The sequence below is a fragment of the Jaculus jaculus genome, chromosome 19 (assembly GCF_020740685.1).
Source record: "Jaculus jaculus isolate mJacJac1 chromosome 19, mJacJac1.mat.Y.cur, whole genome shotgun sequence".
NCBI classification, from domain to species: Eukaryota; Metazoa; Chordata; class Mammalia; order Rodentia; family Dipodidae; genus Jaculus; species Jaculus jaculus.
Window position 1 is genome coordinate 33652335 of NC_059120.1, and position 18198 is coordinate 33670532.

The 18198-nt window shown below is 39.6% G+C and overlaps 1 protein-coding gene across 1 annotated transcript in view; it reads left to right on the forward strand.

Moving 5' to 3' along the window:
* Window positions 1-18198, forward strand: part of Spag17 (sperm associated antigen 17) — a 300395-nt gene that overhangs the window by 124771 nt on the left and 157426 nt on the right. The window contains exons 5-10 of the mRNA XM_045137882.1: window positions 1672-1858; window positions 3383-3577; window positions 5016-5197; window positions 9493-9654; window positions 12828-12900; window positions 13075-13187. Coding sequence (XP_044993817.1) covers window positions 1672-1858; window positions 3383-3577; window positions 5016-5197; window positions 9493-9654; window positions 12828-12900; window positions 13075-13187 — 912 coding nt within the window. The remainder of the gene's footprint in view (window positions 1-1671; window positions 1859-3382; window positions 3578-5015; window positions 5198-9492; window positions 9655-12827; window positions 12901-13074; window positions 13188-18198) is intronic.

Sequence of the window (18198 nt, forward strand, 5' to 3'; positions counted from 1 at the left end):
GTCCGTCAGAGCCCTCATCAGACAAAAATCAAATGGAGTACAGGACAAAGTCCTCTTTCTGCTATTATGTGTGCTGCTCGAGAGGTCCCAGGGAATCATAAGTCTTCTGCTTGCCCCATCTCTAATGTACAAAAGGTTTTCAAATTAGTTCTCATGACCTTAAAAAAATGAATATCACAGTACAAGATGATGGTACAATATTTTAATTAGTTTTGTCTTTAGTTTTATTGAGTATAGAAAAAAATAATTATATAAGCATATTGTAAATCTTTTCTAGAGTCACTGTATGACCCAGTACTACCAATTGTCTTAATGAGCATAACCACTTTTGCTTGGAAAGTATAATTACACTGTGAATTACTGCAACTTTGGGCAATTTTTGAAAGAAATGGGAATATTAAGTCTTTATACATTGGTACATTGCTATCTAAGCATGTCCTAATGCAATTTATAAAAAGAATTCCTGTGACTTATGCCTTATGCCAATCCCATATTTCAGTGTTTCAGTCAGTACTGAGATATGAATGTAAAGTAAAGAGAGAGAGAGAGACTGTGCTAGGGTTAATTTCTCAAAGAGTCTTACTAACTAAAAATGGCCAGTACATTACTATGAAAAACATCATCAAAGGGGTTTAAGAAAGCTCATTATTTATGCTTCTATGACTTATTTTCAGTTTTAGGGATTTTTGTCTGTTTGTTTTCTGGGTTTTTTTTTGGGGGGGGGGCAGGGTAGAGGTAGGGTCTCACTCTGGCTCAGGCTGACCTGGAATTCACTATGTAGTCTCAGGGTGACCTTGAACTCATGGTGATCCTCCTGCCTCTCTGCCTTCTGAGTGCTGGGATTAAAGGTGTGTGCCACCATGCCCCACTAGTTTTGTTTTTAAATATTTTCATTTATTACTTGTAAGAGTGAATGTGAGAGAGATAAACACCAGAGCCTCTTGCCACTGAAAATGAACTCCTTTCCCTGGGTACTTAGGAAATTGAACCCAGGCTGGAAAGCTTTGCAAACAAGCACCTGTAACAACTGAGCCATCTCCCCAAACCCTTGGTTTTGGTTTTTACTGATTAACTCCAACTCTCAGATTCAGACAGGTATTCTCCCAGTTGGGCTTAAAGACAAACCTAAGTCCTTGACCCACAGGGTGCTCCGATGTCTCCTCCTTCTCTGCTTCAGGTGGCTCAGGTGGCATGTGAGGCCATACTTGTGAGTCTGTCATAGATACCTGTTCTGTGAACATCCCTGTGCACCTTCCCCTCTAATTCTCATGAGTAGATGTGTCTCCTCCACTGGCCCTGAGGTGCCCATTCTCTCTATCTGCATCTCTCTCTCTCTCTCTCTTTCTCTCTTTCTTCCTCCCTCTCTCTCTCTCTCACTCTCTCTCTCTCATCAAACAAAAAGGTTTTCTTTAAAAAAAAAATTAATTAGCTGGCTGCAGTGGTGTACAGCTTTAATCCCAGAACTCAGGAGGCAAAGGTAGGCAGATTGCCATAAATTCAATAATAATAATAATAATAATATAGAGTGAATTCCAGGTCAGCCTGGGATACAGTTAGACCCTACATCAAAAAAAAAAGAGAGAGAGAATAAATTAATTTATCTGACATTAGGAAGGACATTGCTTGCTTACTGTGGGATTTGGATGGGACAAAAGTATTGTCTCATTTTAGGTGATAGAAGAAAAAATGAAATCAGAGAAGGACAAAGGGAAAGGAAAGTCTCCCAAGGAGAAGAAGGCCCCAAGTGCCAAGGCTGCTAAAGGAAAAGGAAAGGACCAGCCTGAGGCTGCCACAGCAGTGAAGAAGACCACCCAGCTGAAGCGGAGGGGAGAGGAGGATGACACCAAAAGTTATATTGGTCAGTGGGCACAGCTTGTATGGTTCATCTTCTTTATACGGTGTGAGTAACTTAAGCACTCAGTTGAATAACCAGGCTTCCTTTTCTCAACTTTTTCACTCTTTAAAAAACCAAAGATCCCTTTCTCTCCATAGCACTCTCATAGACAGATAATTCTATTTGCAATTAATGAAAAGTTTTAGCCAATGTTTACTTGACATGTATCTTGCTAGGCACTGTACATTGAGAGGGTAAAGAATGAAATAGCCACTGGTTGAGCCACTGAAGAAAGAGCTTACTGTCTTGATGGAGTCATAATGGAAGAGTTGAATGTAATTGGAAGACATAGTAATTAGTGATAATCATTACAAGAGAAATACAGTAATAATAAAATCAGGTCACTTAACATGTAACCCACACAGCCCACAGCTCCCTGACCTGAACTTCCCCCACTACTATCTGGCTCCAAATAGAACAGCTAGGATTTTCACCCATTTTATATAACTAACATAAAAATGAGTCATCCTAGGCAGCTATCAGTAATTCAGTGCTGTTTTCCCTTGATTCCAGATAGAGATTCCTGCTATTATCTGAATTGTGTTCATTTATTTATTAGTTTATTATTTTGAACTCATGGGTTTAATCTTTCAGCAGTTTTGATGCTGCACTGTACTTACGTGAGAATGGTGGCATTCACACAGTTTGTCAGTTGATTTCTCTCATGACTCTCTGCTCTAAATACACAAACTATGAACCTATGCATGTCACTAGCAAAACCAGCACAGACATTTTTAGTGATAGAAGAAAAGCAATTACTTAACACTTAAAGCCTAATCATCTATTGTCCTGTTTCAGGTTGACCTTAATGCACTGTGCTGTGTGATGAGATGCTCTCATGCACCAGGTTCTATCTGTACTAAAGCACAGCTAAGATTCTCACCCCCAGAATGTCGCACCCTAAGATTCGCTCATAAATAGTCCTAAAATTGTATAACCAGGAAAAACAGAGGAGAGAAAATGTATAATATGGGTTTTGTATTTTAATACAATAAACAAATCACTGGTATGTACCCTGTGCTCAGGATTCACACCACTGACATGAGTACATTCAGTGCTTTGCTGAGGCACATATCTATATTCAATGTTCTGTCCTCCTGTAAACACCTCTACTCACAAAGTACCACAAAGCTGTAGCCCCTGTAATTCAGAAATAAAGCCAGATGTGACTTTAAAAAGATTCAACCCAAAAACTAAAGCTGCATTCTAACAGAAAAAGCCACAGGCCCTGTATATGTTTGTCCTCCTGCTACACCTATGTCTCATTTGCAAAAGTGATTTAATATTTTGTAAAATGACCACAGACTTCTTACTGGAAGGCTATTAATGAAAAACAGTCAACAGGCCTGCATTCTAACCAACAGGATGGTTTTTGGCAAGCCAGAAGAATTAGAAATGCTTGCATAATGTAGGTAGGCATTAAACAGCTTGAGTACAATTTATTCCTTCTTAAAACCATGGCTAACCTTCTTTATGATATTTCAACAGATGATGAGCCAGACGATGGTGCCCAACACTACATTATTGTTGTGGGCTTCAACAATCCTCAGCTATTAGCCATTATGACTGAGCTTGGCATTCCCATAACCAGCGTGATTAAAATATCTTCAGAGAATTATGAACCTCTGCAGACACACCTGGCAGCAGTTAGACAGCAGCAGGAAGCTTTCCTGCAGCCAGAAGGTATGCAGTCAGCTGCAGACTTACTGAGCCTGTCAATATTATCTGCTATCCTTCAAGTGCAAATGCAATATGCTGTCCAAAACATAACCATATAACAAGTACATTATTCAATGCTTTCAAGACTTTGATTTGCTATTTATTCTGCTTGTATCAGCCAAGAGTCATAAATTTTGCAAATGAAAATCATGCTTTGTGTTTTTAGCCCTGTGAGCCACAGAAAACATAGACTGTAGGTCAGAGGACTAGCTTGTACAACTGCATTTCTTAGGAACTTTTCATGTCTAACTTTTACCTCAAGAGCTAGATAGAAAGTTGTTTCAAAAACCACAGTCACCAGATGGCTCATGCAATCACACCCTTGGATTCTTGCCCTATGTGTGTTATTCTTATTGTGATAAGCCAGAGGGACCTTTCTATCTTCCTGCCTTAGATCAGAGTTACAGCCACATAACAAATCAATCATTTTTGAGCCTTGGGGTCTTCATCTCAAGGAATTGTGCTAAATTACCTATGTAGGAAAGAAACAGAAAGCTACTATACACTTGGGATAACAGAACTGAGATTCAGTGTGAGTCTGTGATTCGAGTAGACAAGCTTTCTCTGCTATATATGTTGCTTTTATTATTATGGATATTTGCACAGAGGTTTATGACTTACACAGCTATATCCAAATTTCAACAACACTGCATTTTTTAATTGTTCCTAAAAGTTAGAAATTATAACTCTGGGGCTGGAGAGATGGCTTAGCGGTTAAGCACTTGCCTGTGAAGCCTAAGGACCCCGGTTCGAGGCTCGGTTCCCCAGGTCCCACGTTAGCCAGATGCACAAGGGTGCGCACGCGTCTGGAGTTCGTTTGCAGAGGCTGGAAGCCCTGGCGCGCCCATTCTCTCTCTCCCTCTATCTGTCTTTCTCTCTGTGTCTGTCGCTCTCAAATAAATAAATAAATAAAAATTTTTAAAAAATTATAACTCTGGTAATAATGACAGCTATCTTTTATTGCACCCATATCTTGAGCTAAACTGCCTTAAACATGGCCAGAACTTAAGTACAGCATAAATCACTGATACAATCAGGTTTCAAGTCTATCATGAGTGAATCAACTACATTCCAGTTAGTCATGCAGCAGATTCAAGTATGGTCAAAGACTACATAGATGGGACCTAGAATATCTTTAGTTCACAAACATGTGAACTTATTATAATCTTTCTGGGACTTAACTATGAAATGGAAGGATGAAATAAACTATTTAATATCATTCTCTTCTGATTACATAATTGCATTTTCCCACTTCCAAGAACTTTTCAAAAAGTTTTGTTTCTCTATTTGCATTTTTAATGCTGTATGGATATCTTGACTTGTATATGACTCTCTATGTCAAGTTAAAATGGGAAGAAATGAAATACTCCCATATTATAATAAAATTTTTTATTATTATTAGATATAGATGCTGAAAAAGTAAAGAGAGAACATGCCATAAAGGAACTTGCAGTTTTCTGGAAGTACTTGGAACCAATCCTGAACAACGAGAAACCTGAAACAAATCTCTTTGACGTAGCTCGACTTCAGTGCATAGTCAAAGCAGTAAACTTCCCTTCTGACTGGTCAGACCAGGAGATGATGGTCAGTACATGTCTTGATGAAAGTACATAGTTTTGATGTGACACTGTCACATTCATCACCCATCCATTCCTCAGATACTTACTAGGCACTGATTACACAATGTTTTTTGATGGGCTCTTGGAGGTAATGATGATATCAAATGTTTATCAATGGTTATTTTCTTATTCTGTAGCTTTCAATATATATAGATAGTCATAGCAGGTGGTGATAAATAATATTGACTTCTTTTATTTAGTGGCACATAGTTTTGTTTAATACTTCAATAATGATTTGGGTAATAACTAGAATTGTAATATATAATGATGAATATAGTAAATTTTATGGTCTTATTTATAGATCAACTTTCAAGCAATGTTTTTCTAGGCTCATTCCTTCTTTCCAAAAGTCATATGTGTAATATATCTGGCCAGTAAGCTCTATCTTTTTTAAAAATATTTATTTATTTAAGAGAGAGTATAAGTCAGAGAAAGAGAATCAAAGAGAGAAAATGGACATGTCAGGGCCTCCTCCCACTGCAAACAAACTCCAGACATATGAACCACTTTATGTATCTGGCTTAATGTGGGTACTGAAGGATCAAAGCTGGGTCATCAGGCTTTGCAAGTAAGCACCTTTAGTCATTGAGCCATCTCTCGAGCCTGAGCAAACTCTATCTTAATGGGATTGTTAACCCTGACCTAAAAGCTGGAAGACTTTTCCCAGGAGTATTTTCTGATCCTAATATTGAGAGCATACAGGCAAAACCAAAACTGTGAGATGGAGAAGCAATGATCATGTTGCCATGTGTTCAGATACAAAGGAAAGTAAATGAATGAGAAAAAGGAGAAAAGAGGGAGGAGGAGAGAAGAGGGAAGATGAGAAGAAAGAAGGGAGAAGAGAAATGGAGACAGGACAAAGGAAAGAAATAAAGACAGTAAGAACAAAGTCTTGAACTGCTTCTGAGCCAGAGGGAGGTCACCCAAGACCATAAGCAATAACATACTGATTCTGAGATACCTGGTTCCATTACCTTAAGATGGGTTGACACTTAATGCAAGAATGATAACATGTAGGAAAGAGGCTTTAGTAGGCAGGACCTGTATAAGTGGCAGTGGATAACTTGAATGTATATCTCAACATAAGGTATTAGATGTCATTATGTAGAAACAGCATATTGAGTCACTTAAACTTAATAAAATCAATAAAAATAAATGCCAGCCTTGCACTGCATGTGGCCATGCAAATGGATGCTTCAGAGTTGGAGGCAGAGCCAGTGTTGGCAGCATTGGGTGCTCCTCTGCCTTTGCCTCTCCCACCCCTACCTCTACATATGTCTACCTTCCTTCTTCACCCTCACACTCCTGCCTCCTAAAACTGATCTCAGAGAATTATCCTTAATAATACATCATTAATAATTAAGGATACTATAATCTGTCCTCACTGTTGCATTTTAAATTGAGGCAGTATAATTTTCTATCCCAGAGATAACTGGTATTTCCAGTAATATTGTATTATGATATTCCATTTTATTTTATTGGAACCAAAATTAGATCCAACAAATGTGAGATTTAATATTTGGAATAGTCACTTTTTCTCTAGAATTCTAAAACCCCACATCAAAGCCAAGTTTCTCCTTTTTTTGTAACATACCTGCTGTTCCCCATGCACATATATATGACTAATAGAACCATATATATCCACCCATATATTTGCATTGTGAAGAAAGTCTTTTCCTGTTACTTGGCGCAAGATCTGGCTACACACTCTGTCAGGAATATGCTTGTATTTTTCTCCACAGGGCATAAGATCCAAGCCATTTAATTCCTGAAGTATAATTCAGTAGACTGCTAGTGCAGTCTAGAACCAAATGCCTTTTGCTCCTGTGTTGAGTGAGGGTTTTCTTCTGTGGATCTTCTTGACTCTCAGGCCCAAGCTGATAGAAGCTGAAAGGTCTGCAGCCCTAGATAAAGGACATGCCATTGAATCATCAGAACATAGAAGTGAAGACTGTGGCTATCACCACAACCTCAGAAAACAACACCCTGATTCCTGCTTATGCCCACAGCTTCCTGTTCATTAGATAATATGGATCATTATTCTTTAAACAAAGTGATAGTGGCTGTATTTTATATTAAAAATAGAACAATTTCAATGACAATTAAACTTCAAAAATATTTGATGTTTAATGATATTACTGGCTTAGGTGAAAGACTTGTTATACTAGAACATCCTTGATTTCAGAATTAATGTTCAGTGTGTCCAATTGAGCTTTATAGAGAGCCTGTCGGGGCTATGTTGTCCAGCTGCCTGGTATTTTTGATCTCCTGTCAATTTTCAAGTAAATGTTGAGTATCCTCTCTATGCTAGGGCTTTGGTTGGTATCAAAAAAGATCTGGTCTGTGAGTAGAGGACCCATTATTAAGGACAAGAAGGGAGGACTTCCTTGAACATGAATCAGTGGGATAATTGAATTCCAGGAGAAAAGACTATTGGATTGAATATTGAGAGCCAAAGCTTATTTTAAAGTTAGGGTCACTTAATAAACATAAAAGTGATAAAATGCTTCAAATAGAAGCAGACCAAATCCATGGTGTTGCATTCTCAGCTCTTCCTTGTGAGTTGACAATAGCCTCAACTCTAGTATAGGAGCCAGCAAGGAGTCCTTCCTACTCCCTGGATGGAAGAAAGCATTCGTAACTATTGGCTGCAAATCAGCAAGCTGCATTTCTCTGGAGCTAAGGTAATGAAAGCTTTACATCACATAACTGCCGAGCAAGACATGCTAACTGTTCATGTAAGACATCTGCAACATCTCAAGTTAACCCTGGTTACTGAAAGAATTTCTTAGCCTTTAATATATCATTTAGTGATGAATTTTAAAATGAATTAAATGGATATGCTAAGGTGTCATTGAATAGATGCTTTATTGTATTTCCAAGAAATACAAACAAAAATGTATTTCTATGTCAGAATGTAGGCAAGGAATGGTAAAATGAAGCTTAAAACCCCTTAGTTCTGATGTTAACATATAAAGCAAACAGACAGGTGTGCTGTGATGGGCAGCACTGAGAATTTTACTGGACTTCTGCCAGACTTTGAGTCACTGGCCCCACAAGAAGATGGTATCTCACTGTACCTGATCTCTTCAACTCAGATACAAGATGGGCCTGTTTAATCTTCTTTGCTTCAAGCAGACAGATGCAACCATCACAGTATTCTCCTCCTGGAAATGAAAGCTCAAGTATATCATATCTATAATGAGCTTGCTAGCACAGGAAAACATAGAAGCAATAGTACACTTGGATTCCTTGGAGTTTTTCTCTAGTAGTAGCAGAGATGAAAGTCAGCCCAGTGAAGGGAAAGAAAGTGGGCAAATGAAAGGAAGAAGCAGTAATTGTAAACATACTTCCATGTACTTAAATGACACACAAAGCTGGGGCAAGGCATTCTGTGTGCTCCCTGCACAGCAAGGTAAGAAGTCATCAGTTTGTCTTTGACTAAGGATACCAGAATTTCCAAACATAATTTTTAATAATTGACAGGGGAGCCAGGCTTAGTGGTGCATTTGGGAGGTTGAGATAGGAAAATCTACATGAGTTTGAGACCAACCTGGGACTACAGATTGAATTCTAGGTCAATTCCATAGCCATCCATGTAAGCTGCTGGTACAAGTATCTGGTGTTTGTTTGCAGCAGTGAAAAGACTTGGAGATACTCCAACACACCCACACACATGCTCAGAAAAAGAGAGAAGGGGGCTGGAGAAATGGCTTAGTGGTTAAGCACTTGCCTGTGAAGCTGAAGGACCCCAGTTCAACTTGATTCCCCAGAACCCACATAAGCCAGGTGCACAAGGAGGCACATGTATCTGGAGTTCGTTTGCAGTGGCTGGAGGCCCTGGTGTGCCCATTCTTTCTCTCTCTCTCTCTCTCTCTCTCTCTCTTGCTTTCAAACAAATAAATAATTTTTTTTAAATGGAGAGGAGGGAGGGAAGAAGGGAAGGGGGAAAGAAAGAAGAAAGGAAGGAAGAGAAACAGAAAGAAAAAAGGAATAATTTTTTAACAGAACTGAAATTTCAAGTCCATACTGCAAAAATTAATGAAGAGGTGGTTCTTTACTTAAAGCACTGATTAGCCTCTTCCAGCACTAGGCAGCTGTGAGCCCTCTGTGTTACAGTGATCAGGGAAAGCATGATATGAAGACTTAGTCACCAAAGCTGGAGTCCAGACGTTTGTGAAAGTTAATGGGCTTATCTAGAAACAGAGGTCTGATAGTATGAAACCAATAACTAGTTGTCTTTCACTGTCTTACTTGTAGCTGGAATTGGGCACCAATATCTTTGAAAATGTTGCATGTCTGATGTATGATAGCCTGGACTGGCAACGGCAACACCAGCATTACCTGGAGAGCATGCAGCTCATCAATGTTCCCCAAGTGCTTAATGAGAAAACTGTTATAGAAACCATACCAATCCCAGAGGTAGGCATGAGCCAAGTGCTTCTGTAGTCTAAAGAATTAAGTGAATGACTTGATGTTCACATTTATAAAGCGTGAGGAAAAGGTTATATAAATACTTGTACCAAGGTAAAACTACCTGCAGTATCAAGGCAGGATAGTAGGTACCAAGAAAGATCCCTAGGCTGGCCTTACAGGGTCAGTGGTGGGATCATGAGCCACCCACCAGGGCCTGGTGCAATACCTAGTATGTAGAGCAAGAGGGTATTGATAAGATAACCCCAGTGTGCTTTTTGGCACCAACTAGTTGTTAGCACTGTACAGATTCTGGCAATACAGCACTGAAGACTCATTCTCTGTCCTCTTTGCTGAACCTTAAGGAAGAGGCCTGCCACACGAAGGGCAGCTTCAGTATAGCACAATGAATACAGTGAGAGCAGGCAGGTCAGACTGCAGTAGAAGCAATAAAAATAATAAAAATGGCACCTCACCTGATTGGTGGAGACAAGGGAATCAGGAAAATATTACCAGGATTGGATGTGGTGAAGGCTGAGCATGAGTCACACAATGGAAAATCTAATGGGGGAAAGGTACAAAATACTAGTCTGAAGAAAAGGGAACAGAAACTAAGAATTGTGGCACAAGCCAAGACCAGGGAAGGTCATTGTCCTCAAGCTGCCTGGGAAAAATGGAGACCAACAAGAAGAGCTGAAATTGAAGAGGTGGGAGATAGGTCAAGAATGTCCTTTGGGGAAAAAGTGGAAGCTGGTTGTGGTGGTGCATACCTTTAGACCCAGCACTTGGGAAGCAGAGGTAGGAGGATTGCTGTGAGTTCAAGGCCAGAATGAGACTAATTCCAGGTCAGCCTGGGCTAGAGCAAGACCCTACCTCTAAAAATAAATAATAAGCCAGGTGTGGTGGTGCAATGCCTTTAATCCCAGCACTCAGGAAGCAGAGGTAGGAGGATCAATGTGAGTTCGAGGCGACCCTAAGACCATATAGTGAACTCCAGGTCAGCCTGAGCTAGAGTGAGACCCTACCTCAAAATAAATAAAATAAAATAAAATAAAATAAAATAAAATAAAATAAAATAAAATAAAAACTATAAGGAAAAGTGGAAAGAGGAAAGGAAATGATTACCCAACCTCCATTTTCATTGCTTTGTACCTTCAAGCTTGATAGGGCAAGTGTTTTCTGTAATTAAAGTGACTTTATTGAATTAAAAAAAAATGCTTTGATCTAGCCAGGTTATTTATCTGTGCCTTGAGGCTATCAATCATAGAATAGATCCATCTAAAGTATGGTGTTCTGCCAGGTGTGGTGTCACATGCCTTTAATCCCAGCACTCGGGAGGCAGAAGTAGGAGGATCACTATGAGTTTCAGGCCACCCTAAGACTACAGAGTGAACTCCAGGTCAGCCTGGACTAGAGTGAGACCCTACCTCAAAAAATAAATAACTAAATAAAGTATGGTGTTCTGCATTTTGTTGTGATACCAAACATTCTTTGGAGAAAAAGAGATGAAAACCTTATTTCAACAGTCAAGAACATTTGCTGAAAGGAGAGCCAGTCAAGCACGTGTTGGGGGTTCTCTGTGCCCAGCTTGCAGGGAAGTAAGGTTAGCACTGCCTGTGAGCTCTTTACCTCACGGGTGCTATTGTGTCCACGGTGCATGTTTGTACTGCTGGAGGCTGAGTCCTCAGAACCGTGGTGTTGCTGCTAATGTGTATCCCATACATCTGATGAAGGAATGAGTGAATAACATGTCCAGGCAGATAAACTCAGCCCAGTGGATAAACACTAACTTTGGGCACAGCTGCCTAAGAGTATGGATCTCAGAACAAATATAAAGCCTTAACTTAGAGTTTTACTGCTTTGGAATGGTCACTGCCTTAATGTTCAATGATCTATTGAAGGCCTCCTAGTAAAAGAAGGATGCATATTTGTCTGTGGCTTTGTGTAAATATGTGTGCAGTGATCTGTGGCTTTAAATTTGTTTCCGTGGCAGTGCTATAGTTATTTACAGAGGAAAAATGGAGCATGTAATTGTTCCTCATGTAAAAGAACTGTTTCCACAGTACCTTAGTCACCTGAAATGTCCTAAGATTATTTTTGAAAACTGAAATTCTGTGATGAAAAAGAAGCTAGAACTCTTTAAAAAAAATAAATAAAAGAATGTCTTTTGGTGCTTAAAAAAACAGACAAGAAAGGAAAATGAAGACTCATTGGCAAGGAAGGGGACCAGCAGGAGCAGGGGGATGAACGTGACAGAAATACATTATGCGTGTGTATGAAAATGTTATGATGAAGCTCATTATTATGTATAAACAATAGATGGTAATTTAAATGTCCTTTGGTGCTGATTAACAGGTTTGTTGGATTTTGTCCTGAATACAATAAAAAACCACTGATCCTGAGAATGGCATGACTCAGGGTCATCTAGGGAGGAAAACCTTTTTGTCTCCCATTAAGCCGACATCCCATTACCTCCCCACAGTTGTTTAGTGTTATGAGTTAGGAAGAACTAAACAGAATTCTCACCCATTAGCTTCTTTCCTTCTTTATGCAAAGACATTTCCTATGATCCTAATTTGAACAGATGATTTTCTTTTAAATTTTTTTTGTTTATTTTTATTTGAGAGTGACAGAGAGAGAGAGAGAGAGAGAGAGAGAGAGAGAGAGAGAGAAGGGGCGCGCCAGGGCCTCCAGCCACTAGAAACGAACTCCAGATGCATGTGCCCCCTTGTGCATCTGGCTTACATGGGTCCTGGGGAATCGAGCCTCGAACCAGGGTCCTTAGGCTTCACAGGCAAGTGCTCAACCACTAAGCCATCTCTCCAGCCCTGAACGGATGATTTTTTTAATATTGTATTTATTTATTTGAGAGACAGAGAAAGAGAAGGAGAAAGACACGAGAGAGTCAGTACCAGGGCCTTCTGCTACAGCAAACAAACATTAGACACATGTACCACTTTGTGCACCTGGGTTTTTTGTGAGTACTAGGAAATCAAATTCAGGCTGTCAGGTTTTGGAATAAATTGCCTTTAACCACTGAGCAACCCCTCCAGCCCCTGAACAGATGATTTTTGTGGTACAAAAATCCAGTCTCAGAATCCTATTAGAATTATATCAGCATTTGTTAGAAGCACCTCTCAGCTGGATATCTCATTGTTTCTTTTTCATTATTTTTCCTTTAGCCTCCACAGGCTGGTGCTCCAGTCCCTGGAAAGAAGAAAGCACAATATGAAGAACCACAGGCTCCACCACCAGGCACGTATGCCATGTGCTGCTGATAATCCTGTCCTCCATATTGCATTACACCCTTCACCTATAGTTCCTACCTTTATTAATGCATGGTCATATTTAAAATTCATGTAATACATTTTGATGGAAGAAATGGAGACCATGTTTTCACTGGGCCATGATATTTTCTGTATTTTATAGCGGCTTTTATCATCACAACTGAAGTAGACATGCGTTACTACAATGACTTACTGAATCCCATTCCAGAGGAATTCATTTCTGTGCCCCTGATACTTCACTGTATGCTGGAGCAGGTGGGTAGATGCCAGTGCCCTTCCCTGATGCTAACCTTGTGTAAGTGTCTTCATCTCACTTTACCTCCATTTGTTTTATATAGTATTTTAAAACTACTCAGAATAACAGAATGCATGCCCATTTATAAAGATTAGAACACCAACATAGCACCGTTATGGTCCTGTTCTTGTGTCTGGTGATACTGAGTTATGCCCTTCTCTTGAACACAAACCCTGATGATATATGTATTATATTGGTCTCTTCAAAGAAATAACATTGTTTCATTGATAACTACTTTTTATTTTTTACTTTGTTAATTTCTCCATTTGTCTTTATTATTTTCTTCTTGAGGTTTGTTTTGTATTCTCTTAATTTAAAAATTACTTCATTTATCTTGAAGGAAGGCTTACATCTCCTTTTAACTCTCTCATCAGCTGCATCCTGATGCTTTCAGTGCATTCAATGCCAACTATCTTTTTATGTGTAATGTGGTGTGTGTGTGCTCATGTAGTGTCCCTTCCTTGCTCCTTTGCCCATTCTTACTTGAGCCGAATTTCTTACTATTGATTCCAAAGCTTCTCATATGTTTCACAAGCTCCAGTGATCATTCAGTCTCTGATCCCCACAGGACATGATTACAGATGCACACTGCCATGCCCAACTTTTTATGTAGGTGCTGGGGATCAATTTGAGTTATCTCTCAGACCTCTTCAGACTTTCATGATTGCACAGTAAGTGCTCCTAATTGCTAATCTTCTATCAGTCCATTATAAATATTTCATGTATCTTTTTCCCATTTTTATTTCCTATTTTAATTTCTACCATTTCTTGCTCAGTTCTAATTTTATTGCATTTTAGCCAGTAAACATTGTCTGCAAGTTAGCAAATTAGAATTTCCTTACTTGATTATGTAGGCAATTCTAATGAATATTTCATGTAGATTTTGAAAAAAATGCTTTTTGTGATGTGTGTGTGTGTGTGTGCGTGTGTGTGTGTGCGCGCGCACACGCGCGCGCATGCGCATGTGCATGTCAGGTATATTCTAAATACTTATAGCATTTTAACTCAAACTAGTTACATGAAGCATGGACTATTGTAATCCCCAATTTTACAGGTATGAAAACTAAGACACTAACATGTTAAGTATCTTGTTTGAGTGATGAGCAGTAGATAGGATTGAACCCAGTTAATCTGTGTAGGAAAGTGCCCTGAAGGCGTTGGTCCATTTTCTTCTTCTAATATTGCCAATATGGAATTTGATGGAGGTTCAAAGTCTACATTTTCTCACAATTATTAAGTTTCTCTCCTTATAATTATTAACACTAGATTATGTCAAAAGTAAAAGAGAACCAGGGAGGTCTCAGAAGGTAATAAGACAGGGTAGAAGACAAGGGAAATGTGATTAAGGCTCAACATAAGCAGGTATGAAAATGCCACAGTGAGGGGCTGGAGGGATGGCTTAGCCATTAAGGCATTTGCCTGCAAAGCCAAAGGACGTAGGTTCAACTCCCTAGGACCCACGTTAGCCATATCCACAAGGGGGTGCACATGTCTGGAGTCCGTTAACAGTGGCTGGAGGCCCCAGTGCACCCATATTCTCTCTCTCTCTCTCTCTCTCTTTCTCTCTCTCTCTCTCTCTCCCTATCCCCTTCCTTCTTTCTCTGTCAAATAAATAAATAATAAAATATTTTTAAAAAGAAAATGCCACAGTGAAACACATTCATTAAGTCTCATGAAACCTACCTTAACTCCTTCTGAGGATAATAACTCTAATGACCTCTCTAATAGACAGCTTCTATGTTGCTGTGGTTAATGCCCAACCAAACATAGTTTTATAGGAGAAAGGGATTTATTTCAAACTTACTGATCCAGGCAAAATTTCATCAGTGTTGGAATAAACTGGTTTCCTTTCATAAATCCAAGCAGAGAGAGAAACTGCCAGCAGCACCAAAAAGCAGCAAGCACAAACTGGCAGCAAGCAGGACGCCTGCAGGGGCCCACACCTTTGGGCAGGAATCAGATTTGCCCACAAACATACCTTTGGGCTGGACCCCAGTGACACTCCTCCAGCCAGGAGGCTGGAGACCCAAGTTACAAGCTTTAATAAAGCATCTGAGTCTATGGGGGATGTACATTCACATTCAAACTATCACAACTTCCCATTAGGCTCCACCTGTTAAATGTCTCAGCACTTCAACACCACCACATGGAGAATAAGCCTCCAAAACCATGATGCTGTTTGGCTTTATTTTATTATACTTGTTTAGCATACACTGCTGTCCAACCATCTAAGTGGAGCCCAAAATTCCTTACAGTTCCCCATAAAGGCCTTAAAAGTATGTTTCTGGGCTGTTATTGCCATCTTGTCTTTCAGCCTACCACACAAATATCCATGAATTTGCACATGTACATGTGTGTGCAAACACACACTCACAATTCTCATTTGTTATTACTGGCATCCACTTTAGCATTCTAACCCAGCATCTCTACCTAGAAAGCTTGCTTCCCATATGTCCCCTGTGATCCGGTCTCCACTGAAGTGGTGTCCCTGCTATAGGCCTTCTCTGACCACCTAATTGAATGCAGTCAATAGCACAGAACACTGTCACATCATCCTGCTCTTATCATCAGTTCTTCATTTTCACTTGTACTTACTGTTCTGCTTCTTGCTTGCTCTTCCCACTAGACTGTACACTCCATATATCCTGGAATGTCAGGTAGTCTTAGACAATGGCGGTACCCAGAGCATAACTATCTATACCTGACCCATGTGGACATGCTGAATTAATGAACAAATGCTAAGAAATGCTTCTCTCACATCTTCAGTGTTCTTTCTCTCATATATGTACCCTTCTTATTATTGGATAAATGTTGACATGTCAAGACTTTTCATCTTGTTACCAAATTTCCTCTGGAAATCTAGCTTAACTTTCTTTTTTAAAAAAAATATTTATTTTTATTTATTTATTTATTAGAGAGAGAGAGAGAGAATGGGCACACTAGGGCCTCTAGCCACTGCAAACAAACTCCCGACACATGAGCCACCATGTGCATCTGGCTTATGTGGGACCTGGAGAATTGAACCTGAGTCCTTAGGCTTTGCAGGGATACTCCTTAACAGCTAAGCCATCTCTCTGGCCCCTAGCTTAACTTTTTTTTTTTTCCCTAGTTTAACTTTCTATGGATACTTTCTTCAGTGGAGTCTAATGTGGAACTGAAGTTTTGTTTTAGCAATAATGTTTCTAATTATATTTTTTTCCAATTTCATTTCACAATTGTTTGTTCTGGTATATATATAACACTTATATAATGTTTTTATTATTATTAACAAGACATTTCCCATGGATACATCATGTGTTGGCACCCTCTTTTCCCTCATCCTTGCCCCATTCCATTGGGGACACTCTTTAGTGGAATTGCAGCTATTTCCCATGAGATTGTAGTTTATGCATTGTGGGAGCAATAGTCAGTTACTTTTGCAGGGAGGGAATGGCTCTGTGCATGATGTCTCAACCTGTGGCTCTTACAATATTTCCACCCCCTCTTCTGCAAAATTCCCTGGGTCTTAGTGGATGAGTTTTAAGTCTAATTCAGTGATGAGCTCTTAGGAGGCTCTGGGTCTCTGCTTTTGTAGGTTTTGAGTACCCTCAGGGTCTGTTTCCTACATCCTCGTGCTGATTATCAGGTTCACCATGGAAGCAGCACTCTTTCTCATTTCCCCAATTCCTCTGTGGTTTCAGCTGTGGCTTGGCTGAAATGCAAGGGGTAGTTTATCTCCTCTGGTCTCACTACATTCTGAAAAAGAAGAAGAGATTATGTAGTGGTGAGTGAAGTCAGCATAGTTTAAATGGGATAAGCATTATTAATTTAGGGAGAATTTGATGTAGGTAACGCCTCTTTTAGCCAAAGACTAGTAAGAGCTTGACACTGGACAGCATAATCTTTGTCTCCATAGGCTTCTGATCTGGTTCCCAATTCCAGATATGGGTTCCTTTACATTGTGGGGATCTCTTAGCCAATAAGAAAGCTATTGGTTACCCACTGAGACTGTGTGCCATTATTGCACTGGAATTTACATAGTATCAAGGTGTTTGCTTCTGGGTAGCTTAGACCTCTGTTTGCTCAGACCATTGTTGGCCATTTTCCCTCAGTAGTTCATGTAGCACTTTCCAGCACTAAATAGGCTAGCTGTCTGGGGATTGGCTATCTTCTGAATTCCAGCCAGGTCTCTCTGTGCTCTGCGCTCTGTGTCAGCAGCATATCTTTAACAATAAGGTCTTATCTTTTGTCTCAGGCAGGTAATCAAGTGCTTTGGCAAAAAGCTGTCTTGATTTGGGGGACCTCGTATATCTCTCCAATCAATAGCTCAATGTGGGTAGCAACCAATCTCTGGTACTGGGAGTTACAGGTCAGAGACAGAAAAAAAAAAAATTCTTTTAAGCTTAGGCTTCATCTCACCCTCACCAGAGCCCTGCTTTTCAGATGCCCCCCCCACCTTATTCCATTTGAGGATTATATCTTTTAGGCTATTTCCAAGGATAAAACTTTCCATGGTATCAGCTCTTTTTTGATTTAATTTTGTATTTGTTACCCCCACTTCCCCTTTCCCTGTCCCCAAACACTTCCATCCCTATTGTCTGGGCCTTGTGTTGCCTATCAGGTATAGCTATCTATATTTATCTAGTATCTTTATAAGATGTTTAGTCTTATATTTATGTTTATCTACTATCTCAATAAGATGTTCAGTCTTTTTAAATTATTTATTTATTTATTTATTTAAGAGAGAGAGAGAAAGAGTCAGAGAGAGAGAGAGAGAGAGAGAGAGAGAGAGAGAGAGAATGGGCCCACTAGGCCTCTAGCCAGTGCAAATAACTCCAGATGCATGTGCCAACTTGTGTATCTGCCTTATGTGGATACTGGGGAATTGAACCTGGGTCATTAAGCTTTGTAGGCCAGCACCTTAACTGCAAAGGCATCTCTCCAGCCTGATGTTTAGTCTTTATATTTATTTATATCTATATGTATATTTTT